This window comes from Anolis sagrei, chromosome 5 (genome assembly GCF_037176765.1).
Source record: "Anolis sagrei isolate rAnoSag1 chromosome 5, rAnoSag1.mat, whole genome shotgun sequence".
NCBI lineage: Eukaryota > Metazoa > Chordata > Lepidosauria > Squamata > Dactyloidae > Anolis > Anolis sagrei.
The window spans coordinates 52,790,722-52,810,327 of record NC_090025.1 but is presented as its reverse complement, the minus strand read 5'-3'; the positions used below and the strand labels follow the sequence as shown (position 1 = coordinate 52,810,327).

The 19,606-nt window shown below is 38.6% G+C and overlaps 1 protein-coding gene across 1 annotated transcript; it reads left to right on the top strand.

The window, feature by feature from the left end:
- Window positions 1-2,282: 2,282 nt before the first annotated feature.
- On the top strand, window positions 2,283-19,202 carry ASIC5 (acid sensing ion channel subunit family member 5). The gene is made up of 10 exons (XM_067468474.1): window positions 2,283-2,415; window positions 3,456-3,762; window positions 4,222-4,453; window positions 6,306-6,428; window positions 8,009-8,158; window positions 9,125-9,272; window positions 10,907-10,963; window positions 12,648-12,816; window positions 17,302-17,393; window positions 18,018-19,202. Exons 1-10 carry the CDS (start codon window positions 2,283-2,285, stop codon window positions 18,206-18,208), a joined length of 1,602 nt encoding a protein of 533 aa, XP_067324575.1. The 3' UTR covers window positions 18,209-19,202.
- The last annotated feature ends 404 nt before the right edge of the window (window positions 19,203-19,606 follow it).

Here is a 19,606-nt window from a genome sequence, read left to right as displayed (position 1 = left end):
GTGAAAGATTTTAAAAAAGTGTTACTTGCTGTACTGGATCCTGATTGAACATGCCTCCCTTATCATAGAAACCTGGTTAGTTAGGCCTGTAGAGTTTTATTTCAGCCAGCTTTGTCCATCAGGGTTCTCAGGCCAAGAATTCTTTTGCACCAGTTCCACACACCCCTAAAGGTGCTTGATGGTCACTGTGGGCACATCTACACTGACACTACAATGCAATTTGGAAATTGTTTGGGAGGAAGCTCCTTTGCTGCGTGCGTGAGAAGTCTGGAACTTCTTTAAGGCCAGGTGGGTGATTCCATTAACTATGGAACCTGGCCTCAACCTGCTTGTGGGGATTTTTTCTTCTAAGTTCCAGGTTAGATGAGCATCAGAACTCTGGAGGCATAGGAGGTGGGAGGAAAACCAAAAGTGACAGATAGGAACTGAGGTAACAAATTGACCATCCTAGGGGGTCAATTTGCACCCTGTTGCAGCTCCCATTCTGGAGTCTATATAATACACTTCAACAGGGTAAGTGTCTACAATGCGTTCCACAGTTTGCAGAGCCAATTTTGTCCTGGATAAACTGGCTGGTTATAAGGAGCACAGGGGCCCTTCCACACAGCCCCATATCCCAGAATTTCAAGGCTGAAAATCCCACATTTTTTAAGTGTGGACTTGGAGTTCAGAGCAGATATTGTGGGATTTTCTGCCTTGATATCTTGGGATATAGGGCCCCAGGATACCTCTGTTACAAATGCTCTGCTTCCAGACACAATTCAAAGGACTGGGTATGCTATAAAAAGCCCAGCATGACTCAGACCCATTACCTGAAAGACTGTATTCTTTCATATGAGCCTGTTTAGAATTCAGGAAGAGGAAGGGGAGTAAAAAGGGAAGAAGAAAAAATCATAGCAATAGTCAGTAAATCTTCAAAGCATTTTCCTCCAGTAACAAAACATGGTTTCGGTTGTCAGCAGCTTGCCACTGTGCTCCCTCTAGTATCATCCAAGGAAATCAGCTTAGAGTTTGATCTACTTTTGGAGAATAACTTGAATCTCAAAAGTGTATACAAGGAAAGCCAATTACTTCCAAGAAATACAACATAAACAGGACAATTAAAAGAATATGAAAGATCTAATTTGCCACACTAATTAGTTTGAAATGACAACATTCTAGGTATTTTCTAGATACTTAGAATTTGTTGCCTGATGTGATCTCTGAAATGTTGTTGTCAACACAAGTACATTTCATTTGCTCACTTTGATGGTTTTATCATTCTGTTAGTCCTAACTAGAATAGACTGTTGAATATATTGGATTTACCTAAATATTCACCTTCAGTTCAACAAGTGATTCTCTAGATGGGAGAGCCAGCATGGCACAGCACTTTGAGCACTGGATGATGATTCTGGAGACAAGAGTTGAAATCCCCTCTTGACCGTAAAAAGTCACCTTGAGCAAGTCGCATATTGTCTCAGGTGCCATCTACACTGTGATATATTACAGTTCATAATGCAGTTAAAAAGTTAATCTTGCCAAGAAAACAATCTGAAGGTGCACAATAACAAACACTAATTGGACTAACCAACAAGAATTCAGCTGATATTATCATTGAGGCAAATCTAATTTGCTAGATAGAATTCTTATGTCACTATTTTGACATAGTGGTGGTGCAGTGGGTTAAACCACTGAGCTGCTGAACTTACTGACCAAAAGGTTGACGGTTCAAATCCAGGGAGCGGAGTGAACTTACACAGTTAGGACCAAGCTTCTGCCAATCTAGCAGTTTGAAAACATGCAAATGTGAGTAAATCAATAGGTACTGCTTCTGCAGGAAAGTAACAATGCTCCATGCTGTCATGCTGGTCACATGACCTTGGAGGTGTCTACGGACAATGCCGGTCCTTCAGCTTAGAAATGAAGATGAGCATCACCCTCCAGAGTGGGACACGACTAGACTTACTGTCAGGGGAAATCTTTACCTTTGCTTATGTTCACAAAAGATCTAATTGGATATAGGATTTCTGATTTTCATGCAAGAAAAAAAATGTGAAGTGATACCAAAATGCAATATACTGGTGAAGTGTGAAAGTAGAAAATTCCATTCATTGATGAAAATTCCCAGTAGCACTTTGAATAGACCATTGCCTTCTGGCCTGCTATTCTAAGGGTTGTTTTTTGAATTCCATTGACTCTCCTCTTGTATCTATTTTATGTTATTAGGCCTGTGCATTTGGTGTGTTTACTTTTAAGAAAATGCTACTAGTATAGCAACAGAGGTAGGTAAATTACCTCATGATGTGCATTAAATGTGATTTCCACCCACTTCCTAATGTTATAAAAGCTATCAACGCAGGGCATTCTGTCATTGAATCGTATAATACAAGTCCAATGGAGAAACTTAAAACTTTAAATTTTGTTCATGGCAAAGGTATGTAATGATTGCAACATTTTACCTTATATTTTTTGTGGGTGAGTTTGATTTATTCATTTGCTAAAGATATAATGAAAAGAACAAATATTTTTCTTACTTAAAGGAATCATACTAATTATAACAGTCATAGAATTGGAAGCCTCTAGAAAGGCCATCCAGTCCAATTCCCTGCTATACCGGAACATTAAATCAAAACATTCCTGAAAGATAATAACCGAGTCTCTGTTTAAAACCTTCAGTAGAAGGAGGTTCCACATCCAAAATATTTCTAGAAAATTTTCCCATATTTATTTTTTTCGAAAAATTTACACCATTGGCTATGTGATTCCTTTGGTGAGATGTAGTTAAGTCTTTGAATATTTCCATGTTCTCATTCATAATATATGGTTTGGAAGAGTGTGACATTTGTAATAAACACAATAAGAAAACTACAGAATAAGTTGGTTCCATGAAAGGATCAGTATCCTACATTATACAATCAACTCAAATACCTTAGTGAACCTTCTCAGGCTTTTGTAAATTAATGTGGATGCCTTATGTTTAGGTTTTATGTTAGATATAATTTTGATGGGTTACATTTTGTTTAATCTATAGATATGTTATAAATTGTCTTCATATGTGGGGTTATTTTGGGTTATTATGTTTGTATTTGTTGTACTGAGACATTGAATGTTTGCCTTTTTTTGTGCGTCGGAATCCGTCTTGAATTCCCTCAGGGAAATAGGGCGTAATATAAATATAGTTTTATTATTATTTGTTATTTATTATTATTTGTTTTATTATTATTTGACATCAAAAAGTCATAGAATTATAGAATCATAGAGTTGGAAGAGACCTTGTGTCCAACCCCTTTCCAAGAAGCAGGAAAATCGCATTCAACGCACCCCCGACAGATGGCCATTCAACCTCTGTTTAAAAGTCTCCAAAGAAAGAGTCTCCACTACACTCCAGGGCAGAGAGTTCCACTACTGAAGTCTTTCTTATTTGGTTTAATAGGAAAACTATTTAAACATTTTTCTTCTTGTCAAAACATTCAGGATTATTGGAAAAGATCAGAGTATATTTAACAAGAAAACCATTGCCATCTTTGGAAGAAAGGAAGAAGTATGATTATGAATTTGCAACTTCCACCTCATTCCATGGAGTGCATAATATTGCCCACACCACAAGCAAGACACGAAAGGTCCTATGGATGTTAATTGTTGTGGGCTCAATTGTCCTTGTTTCCTGGCAAATCCGCAACCGTTTCATCAATTATTTCAGTTGGCCCACCACCACATCAGTGGTAGTGCAGTATGTAGAAAACATTGAGTTTCCTGCTGTAACTTTTTGCAATATGAACAGGTAAGACATCTTTCATGTTCTTACACGATATTATATTCAACTTGCTACAATTTCACGTCTGTATAATGCAATGTTGTTGTCTTTGCCATGTCAGGGGCGACTTGAGAAACTGCAAGTCGCTTCTGATGTGAGAGAATTGACCATCTACAATGTTGTTGCCCAGGGGATGCCTGGATGTTTTCATGTTTTACCATCCTTGTGGGAGGCTGATCTCATGTCCCCGCATAGGGAGCTGGAGCAAACAGAGGGAGCTCATCCACATTCTCCCCGGATTTGAACTTCTGACCTGCCGGTCTTCAGTCCTGCCAGCACAAGGGTTTAACCCATTGCACCACCAGGGCCTCCTATGCAATGTTATAACATTTTTACTGTCTTGCTTCCTATAAGTCATTGATTTTTAGCAAGTATTTAGAGCTGCCTTAGGGAATGTGAGACTTACACTGCATTTCTGGTTTGTAGGTTCCAAACCCAAGCAGTAGCTAACCTGGGCATCATTGTCTTCTTGTGGAGCATTGTGTCTGAGGTTCTTCATATGTTTCATAGCAGTGGCAAATTTGGTCAAGAGCTATCCAAGTTCCTTCAAGGCAATCAGAATTTTAGCATCAAAGAATTTACAAGGACGAATGGATTCTATCTGAATGCCAGCACGTTACTGAATTGTGAATTTTTTGGCAAGCCATGTTTCCCAGAGGTAAGACCATTTTGCTTTATGTTTTGGGCTTCTACTACCTACACATTGCTTTTGTTGTGGTTTTTGCTTTTATTCTAAGAGGAAGTGAAAACACCGAGTTAGATTTGGAAAGAGAAGCAAACATACAATTAATCTTGACCTTGCTCAAGCTATTGGAGCAATATAATGCACCTGTCGTGCCATATAGGAAGGGAAATGCTCATGTAATTTTCAGAATACATAATTGTATCCTGAAATCACAGGCTTTTTGGTGAGAACCATTATTATAATAATATTTCCACATATTTATTCACAGCAGACTTTCCACAAAACCCAATATGGTAGGGCTTTTCTTTCTCTGCACACAGTATGCCAGTTTACAGCCCCCCATCTAGTCACTAAGACTATAATTTCTTATTTAAAAATTGATAAGAGGATTACTGGAGAAACTTTGGATTGTGAATTAATTGTAATTGTAATTGCATTCCATAGAGCTGGATAAGTAAATAAAGAAAGGTTTACAGCAGGTCTGCAAAACATATGGCTCATGGGCCACTTGGAGTCTGCCAAAGGTATTGGGGTGGCCCAAATAGACTGCTACTCATACTGGGTCCCCTGCAGCCAGCACCCCTCCCAGGCCTCCCATTCACTTGACATTGCATTCTGCCTCCCACAAGATGCCCCACATATATCCACTTTAGACGTCCCTGTCAAGCCCCAAGCTCCAGGCATCTTTCCAGCCACAGCTCGAAAGTGCAGAACATTGGCATTTTAAGTTATCATGAGCCCCAGCTACTGGAAGCTATTCTACACACACGGATGGTTTATAGCCCATCAGAAAATCTGGAGGTATGGGAGATGGTGAAAGAGCTGGTTCATTTCCTAGGGAACACTGGTTCAAAAAACTGTGGCCAGGTTGATAGCCAGAGCTAGCTACAGGGAGCAACAGCTCCACTGTCGGCCAGTTTGTTTCCAGGCACAATTCAAGTGATGTTATAACCTAAAGGTAAAGGTTTTCCCCTGACATTAAGTCCAGTCATGTCTGACTCTGGGGTTGGTGCTTATCTCCATTTCAAAGCTGAAGAGCCGATGTTGTACATAGACACCTCCAAGGTCATCTGTTGATCTTCTCACATTTGCATGTTTTCAAACTACTAAGTTGGCAGAAGCTGGATCTAATAGTGGGAGCTCACACTGCTCCCTGGATTCGAACCTGAGACATTCAGCAGCTACCTACAAAGCCCTATATTTTTCAGGTCCAGACTATTTGGCAGAACACACCTCCTAGTATGAATCTGCCCAGGCCCTGAGATCCTCAGAAGAGGCTCTTATCTCAGTCCCATCACCATCACTTTCACGGTTGGTGGAGACATGAGAGAGGGCCTTTGTGGTGGCTGCCCCTTGACTTGAACTCCTTGCTTAAGGAAGCCAGAAAAAAGGCTGAAATCCAATACACAGTAACTTAAGGAAGCCAGAAAAAAGGGTGAAATCCAATACACAGTAAATCCAATGATACATTGCTATATTGAATCAACTTTTAAGAAACAGAAATAATCTGACATGAAGCTAAACTTCTACAGTGAAGTAGGATTACTGCTCAAATAAAGTACAACTTCCTGTTTGATTCATTTCTTCATAATTTGGCTTCTTTTTCATCATGGGTTTTGAAAGCATTGTGACACATTCATTTGCCAGAATAAGGGGAGTTTCAGAATTCTCTGGTTTTCTAGAAGAGATAAAAAAAATGATTCCTCTCTAAAACATCTTAGATTTCTGTTATTCTGCTATCTCCATCTAGTACGGTATTGGCTACTGTTCTCTTTAAGCACAAAAATTTTAATTTCTCATTTTCCCTTTGCTTTCTTCATTAAAGGACTTTCAGCACGTGTTCACAGAATACGGAAACTGCTTTACTTTTAATCATGTTAATGTTCCAGCAAAAAGAAGAGTGACTCTTTCTGGAAGAGGCTTGAGTTTACTTTTTGATGTCAAACAGGTATAGATACTGCAATAAAGCATGTCCTTTCATACCCAAAATTCTCTGCACCCCAGGACAAAGCCTTGGTTTTTCTACAGCATGACACACAAATTGCAGTCCTCCATATTTTGTTGAACTGCAAGTATCAATAGGCATAATCAACCTAATCAATAGTGAGAAATATTGAGATTGCAATTCATAAATATATGGAGGCCATATTTCACAAAGTGTTGTGACTCTGAGTCCTCGGTGCCACAATGGGCTAAACCCTTTTTCCAGCAGGACTGCCGACCAATAGGTCAGCAGTTCAAATCCAGTGAGAGCAGGTTAAGCTTCCTCTGTTAGCTCCAGCTCCCCATGTGAGGACATGAGAGAAGTCTCCCAAAGAATGGTGAAACATCAAAACATTGTGGCGTCCCCTGGGCAACGTCCTTGCAGATGGCCAATTCCCTCACACTACAAGCGACTTGCATTTTCTCAAGTCACTCCTGACACGTAAAACCACTACAAGATAAGAAAACAAAGCACAAGGCAACAAACAGACAGCTTCTGAAGTCATTAATATGTCATGATCTATTAAAGCTTTGCACATGTCAAGATTTATCTTGTTTATATTTTTCAAATGATACCAATTTTTTGAATTATATGAAAGTTCCAGCTTTTCTTAAAATGAGTCTGCATACTTCCAAATGTATATTTTCTAAGTGCCACTCTTTTTCACTTCAATATATAGGTCAACTAAGGCCAAACACCAGAAGCATGACTATATAATTGTTGAATACATATATTAACTCAATGAAGAGTCAATAGTAATCCCTATGTCTTTCATTGATATTTTCCTATACCCATAGAGCAGGGGTCCTCAAACTTTTTAAACAGAGGGCCAGGTCACAGCCCCTCAAACTGTTGGAGGGCCAGATTATAATTTGAAAAGAACATCAATGAATTCCAATGCACACTGCACATATCTTTTTTGTAGTGCAAAAAACACTTAAAAACAATACAATAATTAAAATGAAGAACAATTTCAACAAATATAAAATTATTAGTATTTCAATGGGAAGTGTGGGCCTACTTTTGGCTCATAAGATAGGATTGTTGTTATTGTTGTTGTGTACTTTCAAGTCGTTTCAGACTTAGGTTGACCCTGAGCGAGGGCCGGGTAAATGACCTTGGAGGGCTGCATCTGGCCCCCGGGCCTTAATTTGAGGACCCCTGTCATAGAGGAATAGTCAGAAGGAAAGAAGAGGTGGATTTTAAAAATATATAAAGATGGTAATAAGTAGATGACACATCACCCTAAAGGAAATATTAGTTTTGTTCTGTTACTGGCATGGAACATGGTTTATGCTTTGGATATAATAGGTCTTATGGATATAATAGGTTCTGCTATAGGTTTTTCTATAGTAGAATAGAAATTAGTGTGAGTGCTTTTGAATTTAAGAAATGATAGGGAAAAATAAAGTGACAAATTCTTTGAAATGGCAGGTTGGTCAGCACTTGATATTGATAGTTCCCTGACTTCTTCACTTGGAGATTATATGGAATTTTCCCCACTTATTTGTGCTCTATTTTTGTAATGCCTTCTTTTATACTAGGCACAGTTCACTGATGATCCTGCTCTTGGATTTGTTGATACTGGCATAACCTTTGCCATTCATTCACCAAAAGAACCTCCTAGATTTGATGGTTTAGGTATAGCTACACCAGTAGGCATGCATGCTCATGCTGCCATTCGTCAGGTAAAGGTAAGCATTAGAATAAATTGAAGTACATGTATTTCTAATGCATTGTTGAACCACTCAATAATAGAAGTTAAAATGTTCACCCATTTAAGAGTTTTCTTCTCCTCCTTCTCATAACCCTCCCTCCCAACCTTACCATCATCCCTGCTGCAATGTTAATATATGTTGTAGTGTGAAAGATGGTGTGCAGCCATATTCAGTGGGACTTACTGCAGAGCAGATATGCTTAAGAATGCATGATTAGGCTGCCCCCCAAGGTGAAGAATTGAATTGAAATCAGTGTGTTTTGCTTTTAAAGAAATACTTTGAGTATTCATTGTTAATTCAATGTACATTAGTAAATCCCTTATGAGGGAAAGATTTTAAAATAAAAGTGAAATATAATAAGAAAATGAAAAAACAGATCTGGTTATGTTGTGAAAAGTTTATCACCTCTTTTTTTAAAAAAGTTGGTTATAATTGTTATAGGTCAGGGGTCCTCAAACTAAGGCCCGGGGGCCGGATGTGGCCCTCCAAGGTCATTTACCCGGCCCTCGCTCTGGGTCAACCTAAGTATGAAACTACTTGAAAGCACACAATAACAACAGTAATCCTATCTCATCAGTCAGAAGCAGACCCACACTTTCCATTGAAATACTAATAAGTTTACATTTGTGAAAATTGTTCTTAATTTTGATTATTGTATTGTTTTAAATGTTTTTTGCACTACAAATAAGGTATTTGCAGTGTGCATAGGAATTAATTCATGTTTTTTTAAATTATAATTCGGCCCGCCAACAGTTTGAGGGACTGTGACCTGGCCCTCTGTTTAAAAAGTTTGTGGACCCCTGTTATAGGTTATGAGATGGTTGTAGAATTTCCACCTTATTTACTGAAATAACTTGTGTGGTTTTGAGCATTGTGCACCTGGGCTTGAGTAGGTGATTAGACCGAAGAAGCGTAGCTCTTGTGTTTCCTCCCTCATTCAAGACAGTCATTCAGGAATATCCTTGGGGAGAATGTAATCCAAACATCAAGCTTCAGCATTACAAGAGCTATAATACCTATGGATGTCTTCAAGAATGCAAAGCTCGGCATATACAGAAGTGGTGTAATTGCCTACCATTCATGCTACCAGGTAAAACTTTGCAGGTGCTGCACTTAATTTTAGAAAAGGTGTTCATAAAAGTCCACCGAGATTATAGGAGTCACAATTTTGGGAAACTCTTTTTATCTGTTTCCAAACTCATTTTGAGCACTAGGATTTAAATTATGAGCCAGTTATATGAAAATACAAAGAGATTATCAGCATCATTATATTACTGTGTATGCATTAATAAGTCATAATAGATATTATATATTGGACCTTGTCTACATAAACTAAGAATTTAATATAGGTTCTGCCTTATAGGTTGTTCAGATATAGGTTTACCATATCTATGGGTGTTACTCTTAGTTGATTTTTTTGCTTCTGCTGAAAGTCATCCATCAGAAAAATAGACAAATGTCATTTTCAACTGCTCCCTGCTTCCCACAGTTTCCCATGTCATTTGAAAACATTCCTCAATTCCAGAGCAAATTTGAGAGAAAATGAGGAAGTAAAGGGAGCAAGAATTATGAAAAGTTTGTGCTACCACTGATGGATGTTTTCTCTCCATGAAGGACCACTAAAGTGATAATTTATTGTTGTTACTCTCAAGTCACATTTAACATATGGGAATCATCAGGTGAATATATGACTGAGTTTTCTAGAACTGAAAATGTATGACTTCTCCAAGGTCACCCAGTGAGCAGGGAATTGAATCCTGGTCTTCTGAGTTATAGGCCAATGATCAAACCATTACACCAATCTGGCCCTCAATTGGATAATACAGTATATGTATGAAATAGCAACTGGTACCTTGTGAGCTATGATACCATAAATCCAATTCATACTGTGGTAGCCCAATATTTGCTCATTGCAGAAGCTCAATTTTTTTATCTACCATGCGATGGTCCCCTTTTTAAGCAGTGCAGCATCCCTCCATAACACACAACAATGTATGTGTCATTGAAGAATGGAGGGGTCCTCAGAGATACAGCCAGTTATTTTCCTGTAGCTCAGTGCTTCGCAACCTTTGGACTTCAGCTCCCACAATTCCTAACAGCTGATAAAATGGCTGGGATTTATGGGAGTTGAAGTCAAAAACACCTGGAGGACCAAAGGTTCGAAACCACTGCTGTATCTGGACCGAATGCAGTGACTTGAGGTATTTGTGGATGCATGTTGAAAGTTGTCCAGCTACCAAAAAACCTGACAATTTCTCTACTGATCACCTCACACCTCACAGAAATGTGAGAGCTGCATTGCTTAAAAGGTAAGTTGAGGGGATAGAAGATATGAAGATAGAAACATAGCAATATGCCAGAAATATGTTTTCAAATGCAAGATCTTAGTCAATTCTATTACAGAAGTCCCAGCTGAAGAAAGAAAGCTATTGGTGAGAATAGGATTGTTATTGATATGGCTCAAACTCAAAGGAGGCGTTTGATGAGCCTTCAGCTGGGATAACACAGATATTTAATTCCCTTTGTTATGTCATAGAGATGTTGCATGCCGCCTTCCAATATAACACACTGTGAATGGAAAGAAAAGTATTATTTTGCCAGATAACTGGATTAGCAAAGAAGCGTAGTGAAATGTGTGTTATTTATACCATTGTCTTTCTTCTCATCCTGCTCTCAATTCCCTTTTCCTCTCCATCCACACCTCTTCTGCATTACTTTGGCAAGGAAATGGCACTGAATGTGACATGGAAAGATTTTATGACTGTGTTTCTCCTGCGTTATGTGAGTAAACCATATAGAAATAATAAAAAATGTTGGCTCAACTGTTAGAAACAATTGTATCTTGAGTTATAGTTAGCCACATAGTAAGGTTGTCCTATTTTCATCTGCAGTGTTTGCAGTTGGCAACTACATGGATCAAGTTCCACATATATTTCATTTTGGCCCCAATCCCATTGAGCACTAGTGAGATGCAGAGCTAGAACGTAGTACAATATTCACAGCCAGTAACTTAAAAGCAGCATCCGCACTAGGCCAATTTAAAACAGACTTAAATTAAGCACAGCCTTGGCTGCCCCACTGTTGGAAAGCAAAGTGGTGTTGTTAGGGTCGCCCAGAAGAATCCACCAGTGGTTGAAGAGTATTGGAGGCCTGCCTGCCTGTATTGGAGTGCAGGTCAGCTGTGAAGCCAAAAGACTCATTGACTGGGAGGTAGGCTTTGACCACGAGCATGGTGGTGCCAGCCACCTAGGACTCCTCAAAGACATGGCCTCGCTTCTAGTTCAACACACAGTAGCCAGTTTGTGCAAAAGAGTGTGGGGAGGAAATAATGTTTGTCACCCTATATATTTTGAATGTCATGGTCCAAAATCCCTTAAGTTGGGTGGAGCTAATGGGAACTGAAGTCAAATTCATCTGGAAACCCATAGCTTCCCCAACCATGGTTTTTCCCACCCTTGGTTTTCCCAGATGATGTTTCATTCTCTCAATTCCCTAGAGAAATCATAGATAAGTGATTAACAACCTCATCAGATGGGCTGATTTTGTCATATGCTGCTTCCTCTTTCCTTTCACCACTGCATGGCACACTGAGACTTCCAGCCAGGCTCCATGATAAAAGGGGAGAAAGGGAAAAGTACGTTGGGGTAGCAGCAACATGAGAGGCTTTCCATGTTGCCTTTGAAGCAATGGGGGGAAGTCGGACAGCGATGCTTCCCTCCATGGGATGGGGGCAGTGGTAAGTTGGGCAAAGCAGGGCATAGAGTGACAGGTTCTCCACGTCCCCTACTGGGACCCCATAGATTTACCATAATATGTGGCAAATCCGTAGGCCTTTGTGATAAGGTCCTTAATCTATGCTTTCATAAATATATCAGTTGAATGGTTTCGTTCTGATTTGATTTCAAAAGTTCTGGGTACTCTAGAAAATTAAGTGGAAAAGAACAACATTAATCTGTAATATGCAGTAATATCTTTTCATGATGTACTGTAAGGTTTCTAATATAGATTCAGTAGAGTGCATTATTTTCATAACCTCAAGTGTAAAAGACTAGCTGCTTGTCAGATCTTTATCATCCTACACAAGATTACATTTTGCAACTTTCTGTATCTGATTACACTTAGAAAAAACTCATGGCTTTATTAATATTACACTGCATCAGTGCATCTAAGGAAATGAATTGAAATCCATGAAAGCTTATGTTAAAATAAAACTGTTAGTTTTAAAGGTGCCGCTAGATTCTTCCCCATCGTACTATCTTGTTTAATGCTGAAATGGATTAATGTGAAACAAATCCCAAAATCCTACACTTGAGAAAACATCCTCTAAAAAGATGCTTTATTTGATCTCATTATTAAGAGGATAGGGAAACCTTTAGTTTTTCTGGTCAATTTTATTAACATTCTTTATGAGATAGGCTTTTTCTTTTAAGCAGGCATTTCTTTATGAAATTATTTCTTATTTTAGATAAAATAGAAATTATGGGATTGTGCTCATTAGGAACTCACAATTCCACTTGTCCAGTGCCTTGTGAGGAAACGGAGTACCCAACCACCATCTCCTATTCAACCTTTGCAAGTGAAAAAGCATTGAAATATCTTTCTGCAAAATTGAAGATAACAAAAGAATATATCAGGTACTCTTATCATGAATTCTCATGTAACGCCTGGATGCCTGTGTTTGTATGTGTCTTCAAGTAGCCTGACAAGTAGCCCATGCCCTGCTCACCCCACCAACTCAATAAATATCTTGAGCAATGCTCAATCTATTTACCAAGGAACTGGGAAATTGATGCTTCTGTTAGATGTTTGATGTTTTGTCTTATGTCTGTTACAACAAGCTGTGTGTTTTTTTTAAAAAAAATAGTTGTTAAGTCTTAATTTGTGTTTATATGTTGGGTTATTAAATGTTGTTAGGCTATATTGTTGTTGTATTCAGGCATTGAAGGTTTGTCTTTTATGTTTGGAATCTGCCCTGAGTTCCTCTGGGGAGATATAGTGGAATATAAATAAAGATTATTATTATTATTATTATTATTATTATTATTATTATTATTATTATTATTGTGACACTGTGAATTGTAAAGTGTTTTCTGTGGCAAGGAATACTCAGAGTTGGTTTTGCTAGTTCCTTCCACTGGAATACTGTTAGTGTTCCATCCAAGTACATGGCTGATCCTGCTCAACCTCCAAGATCAGAGGCAATCTGATGCCTCTGGGTGGCAAACCCGTCTCCCATTTATAGTTGGCAGCAGACTGTCTGGTTTGGCTTGAAGATGTTTGCAAAAATGTTGTGTTTATGCAAGAAGGGACCACCAAAAATCAGGGAAGAGGGAAGGGAAGTGAGAAGAAATTATGGATACACATACTTGAATCCATCATGGAAGCAAGGAAGAGAGGGCAACAATCTTGTACAAGGGTTGTTGTAGTTTTTTCCGGGCTATATGGCCATGTTCTGGAGGCAATTTTTCTCCTGACGTTTCGCCTGCATCTATGGCAAGCATCCTCAGAGGTAACCTACAACAACCCATGGATTCCGGCCATGAAAGCCTTCAACAATCTTGTACAAGCACTTGAAGAATTATTTGCGGACCTGGAGTAGAAATTCCACAAGGGATGATGATGTAACAGCATGTGGTCTAGAAAAACTCTCTACATGTCCTGTATGCTGTAAGTATGGCCTGGTGGGATGGAAACCCTACTGGAAATGGTGTCAGCTAATCAGCTCTCGTGCACCATTTATTTCCTACCCCCAAATCCTTTTGGTTCCCTTTTGCTCTGGATTGCCACATTACCTTGTTACTTGGGTTTACCCAAATTCTGACTCATTAGCAGTTCCAGTCTACTTCCTAATCCTATTTCAAGATTTTGGGTTACAGCTTGATGGGTTCATGATCAAGTAGAGTGAAAGTCAATAATTGTCGAAGGCTTTCATGGCTGGAATCACTGGGTTGTTGTGAGTTTTTTGGGCTGTGTGGCCATGTTCCAGAAGCATTCAGCTTTTCATTTATATAAACCCAATTTTCCTAGTTTCCAACAGACCTCACAACCTCTGAGGATGCCTGCCAGGTGAAACGTCGAATGCTTCTGGAACATGGCCATACAGCCCGAAAAACTCACAACTACCCAAGTCAATAATGTTTTCTCCTTAGAGACAAACAGCAGAGGTGATTCTGAGAGTATTAAGGTAACTGCAGCATACAGACAAGGTAAATGATCAAAGTGGGAAAGTACCCCAGTGTCCTTAGTCTGATTAAAAGTGCATATATTTTAAAAGAAAAATGCTAAAGCAACAGCCTGCTGTGTTTCCTGTAGTTTTGTTTTCTAACATTTTTATTTAGCCCTTTGGCAGTTTGATTATTATTCAGAAATGGGGCCCTATTTAGCAATTATTCAATGAAGCACAACAAATTACAGGAAGATGTTTCTGTTCCCAAGTGATTAACCAATAGGAAGCAAGCAAACATATTAATGAGCGGACACAATAAATTATCTAGCAATGTCACTAACTGATTTCTCAAAAATGTAAAAAGGTAGATTCAACTACGTACAGCCATATGTCAACGATGTACAAGGCTTGCATTTCATTTATGTCTGGAAACCTAATTAATAAGCTCCACTAAAAGGGTCAGAATGTTCAGAATGGGGAATGTCCTTGAAGATATCAATTAATCCTTCATTTTTCAGAACTGAATAAAAATTAGAGGAATTTGCATTGTCCAGCAGGGTTCAATACCCAAAAATGAAACTAAATTTAATTGATTTCTATTCAAAATTAAGACAAAATGTAAATAATGGCTGATGACTCGAAATTCTAAGGATGAATTTTGGATAAATAGCAACCAGGCACACAAAAAGGTCATCAACAGTTCATTGATTCGTATCAAAATCCCTACTAATTAAATTATGGCAGTTTTGCCTATTATACAATAGGGTAATATCACTGTCAGAATGATTTCCAACAGAGCAATGGGAGGGGTCTATCTCCAGCATGCCCAGCAGGCTTCCTGTGCATCAATAAAACTTATTCCTGTGAATGGGAAGCTCTTCAGGGCTGGTTTTCAGGCAGCAAAGATGGTTGCAATGGAAAGACGTAAAGACATTCCTTCAAGCATTACTACTACATTTAGTGTACGCCTTTTTCATGTATATCTTTCTAATGAGTTGCTATTAAAAAGACAGATTGGGAAAGAGGATATGATCCTGCTTCCCTGGCACCAACACTTTCTCCCACTTTGGGGGTTGTCTTTTACTCACAGAGTAAAGGACGACCCCCACAAAATCTTTGAGACTCATTAGTTTCATTTAGCATCAGCCTATGTGGACTCCAGTCCACTTTATCAGATACAAGACTACAGTTCCTGAAAGCTTATCCTAGAATTAACCAGTTAGTTTCAAAGGTGATGATGGATTCCTGTATGCCTTGTTATGCTAAAAAAGGCTACCATAGTGATCTCTTTGAATTTTACTATCCACAAAATGGAATTATATAACAGACCAGTGGAGTAAGTTCATAAAATGTGATAAGGTTTAGAACAGTGATTCCCAAAGAAGGCATTACCACCGCCGGGTGGGCACTGCAGCGATCCGAAGGGGGGTGGGTAATGGCCACAGGTGCATTTGTGGGCAATGAATAACTGTAAGGGGATGGGGAAAGCATAAAAGAAAGAAGAGAAGATTTAGAAAAAGTGATTTCCAGGGGGTAGGCCAAATAAGTTTGGGAATCACTGGTCTAGAATGTATCATATGCTACCAGAGTTCATGAAATAGTTGTTAAAATTTTGACTTGTAAGCCATCACTTTGTATGAGTCTCCCTGGGCCTTGAAATCCTCCAAAAGGCCCTTCCCTTACTTCTCATGGTTGATGCATATCTTCTTAATGGCTGCTCTTTGACTCTGGAACACCCTTCCCAGGGCAGTTGGGGTGACTTGCTTTGCTTTTCTTTTATTGGTAGGCAAATACATCTTTTTAAATTCTATCAGGTCTTTATAACATAAGGTTTTTGGAGAAACAGTTTTGTGGATACCATATTGAACTGTATTTTATTTTATTTTTAAAAATCCATTTTAGCTAAAGGGTTGTAGTTGTTTTTATATCCTAAATAATTTGGTTCTATTTTAATGCTGTCTTTGGTATATTTTAGCTGTATTATATTTGTTTTAAATTGTAAGACGCCTTGAGTCAAGGTGTGTGAAGATAACTAAGTAGCCTGTCCTGCCCAGCCCACTCCATCAGCCACTTTAAAAGACAACTGCTGGATAGGACAAATGAGATCCATTTATCTTCTGATGGAGGTTCAAGAAGGAAGATGTTGTCATCAATTCACCTTCTTCCATGCACTGGTAAGAGGAGGCTGGGATATTTCTCCTCCTCGTGCCTGAATCAGAAGCTGAATTGAGCTTTTTTGCCCAATCTGGCAGCTACAACGTAAGTTAGACTGGGGTGGTATTTAAGGACCTCATCACATTAGACCAGTGTTCCCAGCCTGTGGTCTGCGAACCACCAGTGGTCCGCAAGAACTTAAATATTGTCCATGGCCTCACTGTTACTACACTGTTGCAATGAGAGTGACTGGTCTCATGAAACCCTCTTATAGTGCCAAGGTTGTGGGTGAGCAGATGGCGACTACTGGATGGCATATGTTCTGTATCAGAAACTAGAGCTGATGTGGTCCATCCAATGCAATTTTCTGAATTAGCACCCCCAAATAACCAAATGGAATCTAAAGTTGACCAAAAACTGATTTGTAGCCCTTTTGGGGCTAATGTTGGAAAGTGGTCCCTGGTCAAGTGGTCCACGGTCAAAGTGATCCATGGTCAAAAAAAGATTAGGAACCTCTGCATTAGACTAATAATGTGGGTTAATCCGGACCTTGCCATAGTGTTCAGTGTTAGACCATGTAGTTGTAAGTTATGGATCTTTAACTGGAATACCAAATAAAAACAACAACAATAAGTCAGCTAACAGTCTTACTCTTGCTGGCACTAGCAACTGAATTTAGATATTAAGTTTAGGTAGTTTGCTTGATTTCTGTAGTAAATGGGTATGGGGATAATTGGTGGCAAGGTGTAAATAACAAAAGTTTCAAGGTTATAATTAAAGGTGTCTTTTTTTACCCCAGGCATAATCTTGTATATATTGACATTAAATATCACGATTTGAATTATAAAATGACCCAGCAACAAAAGGCATTAGGTGCATCTGAGCTGCTTGGTAAGTAAATAACAATGAAAAAGTGTCATCTTAAAAGTGCTAATGGCAGTCAAAATTACTTGCACATTACAGAATATTTGGGTTGCTGTGAGTTTTCTGAGCTTTAAGGCCATGTTCCAGAAGCATTCTCTCCTGACATTTCACCTACATCTATGGCAGGCATCCTCAGAGGTTTTGAGCATATATGTCCTGGCTGTTTTCCAAGTTTGTGGATAAATTTATTAAATAATCTTATTTTAATTTTTGAATAGTAAGCATCAATTTGTGTAATAATATTACACTGTTATTATCTTATGTTTAATCCCCAGCATTTGGAAATATGTTGCTCTGGTCCTCATCCAGAGCAAGTTAGATAAATTTGATTCTCAATGAAATCAGTGGAACTTATATTTGTTCCTGCATTTCAAAAGGATGCAACTGACCTGCACTGCATCCAACTCATTAGGTACTTATATGGTAAGAGAAGCATATCAACAGACTGGAATAGAAGCTCTCCCAGTTCCAAATACATTTATTTGGAATACAATGAAACTTATTTTTGTAGAACTTCTTTCAAAGCAAAGTTGTGTTAACATTTCAAACAAAATAACTGTGAGACTGATGCATTTGTTCCTTTTGTTTCAGCTGATGTTGGTGGCCAACTGGGCTTATTTTGTGGAGCCAGCGTCATTACAGTGATTGAAATTGTGGAATATATTTTCACAAACTGCTGTTGGATGTGTGTCTTTCTTCTTCTGAAAGCACCAGAGATGCCAAATTGGAATGCTTCAAATGAAAATCAACAAGTACAGAAGAGAAGGATACAAGAATGTTAAGGGCTTGGAGAGAAAGGATGAAAGACACATCTCTCTGTTCTATAAATGGCACTCATCTAGAAAATTAAACAAGGTAGAACTATGCAAATTGGGCATTTAATGCTCCACATTTGAACACTAACCTTATTGTGTGGAGGTGTATAATGGAGGCAGATCTTGATAGAGTTACTTCTGGATTATTCTTCCCATAAACCTTTAGCCAGTATGAAGAATTCTGAGAGACATCATCCAAAAATGTTACCCCCCCCCCCCCCATTTCTGTGTTATGGGGCAATGCAACGCATGAAGAAGGAGATATCTGTTCATGAAAAATCTCTGTCCTTCAGACCATGAACTTGCCACAAAATATGTAAAGGTAAAGGTTTCCCCTTGACACTAGGTCTAGTTGATGCTGACTTCGGAAAGTGGTGCTCATCTCCATTTCTAAGCCAGTGTTGTCCATAAATGCCTCCTAGGTCATGTGGTGGGCATGACTGCATGTAGTGCCATTACCCGCTGAAGCATTACCTATTTATCTACTCACATTAGCATGTTTTCAAACTGCTAGGTTGGCAGAAGCTAGGGCTATCAATGAAAGCTCACCCCGTTCTGAGGATTTGAACCGCCAAGCTGCTGGTCAACAAGTACAGCAACTGAACTATCGCGGCCCCATCACAAAATAAAAAATCAGAATCCATCAGTCTCACAAAATTTGGGATTAATAAATGTTTTGCTCTCAAAAGTAGAGATGAAGTTCAACAATTTATATCAAAGAATGAATTACCTCTCTCTTTGCATAAACCACATAGTAGTGAGTGTAGATAAGCAATGCATATTGAATTTTGAAAGTTGTTTTTTTTCTGTCTTCAAACACATTTGCCAAAATATCTGAAACTATGTTGTGTGTCTCTGTGAAAAATAAATCAATAAAATCTAGGCATTTTTATTTACATAAAAACTTATGATATGATATTCTACATTTCAATACAATTTTAACCGTTATATTGACACTTCTAAATAAAATTACATTATAACCAGGATTCTGCATCAGGAAATGTAGCTACACTAGTCTTGCATTCAATCCCTCTCCCACAAACTTGAGTTTGTGACATAAATCTAATGGCTAGCAAAACCACAAACCATACACGCACCATAGAGTGGAAAGAACAGCCCATAACCTTATTTGGTTTCAAATGTAGGTAGACTGGTCTATAAATGGGTCCAGATCCAGTCATCAACAAACCCACCTGTTTATTTATGAGCAGGCCCATGAATGGAACACCGACATGGCCACCAGAGAGTGTAACTATTTTACATGTTATACATACCAACAGTACATTTATGGAATGGAAAAATAATGAGAGGTGACTATTACATAACAATGCATGCTTGTATTAAGTCTTATAGCAGTCGTTCTCA

Bases quoted from the DNA above. Each gene is read 5' to 3' on its own strand.
- ASIC5 (XM_067468474.1), top strand. From the start codon at position 2,283: ATGTGCATTAAATGTGATTTCCACCCACTTCCTAATGTTATAAAAGCT. The intron at 2,416-3,455 runs GTATGTAATGAT...CAAAACATTCAG, and splicing joins AAATTTTGTTCATGGCAAAG to GATTATTGGAAAAGATCAGA. The intron at 12,817-17,301 runs GTACTCTTATCA...TTTTTACCCCAG, and splicing joins ATAACAAAAGAATATATCAG to GCATAATCTTGTATATATTG.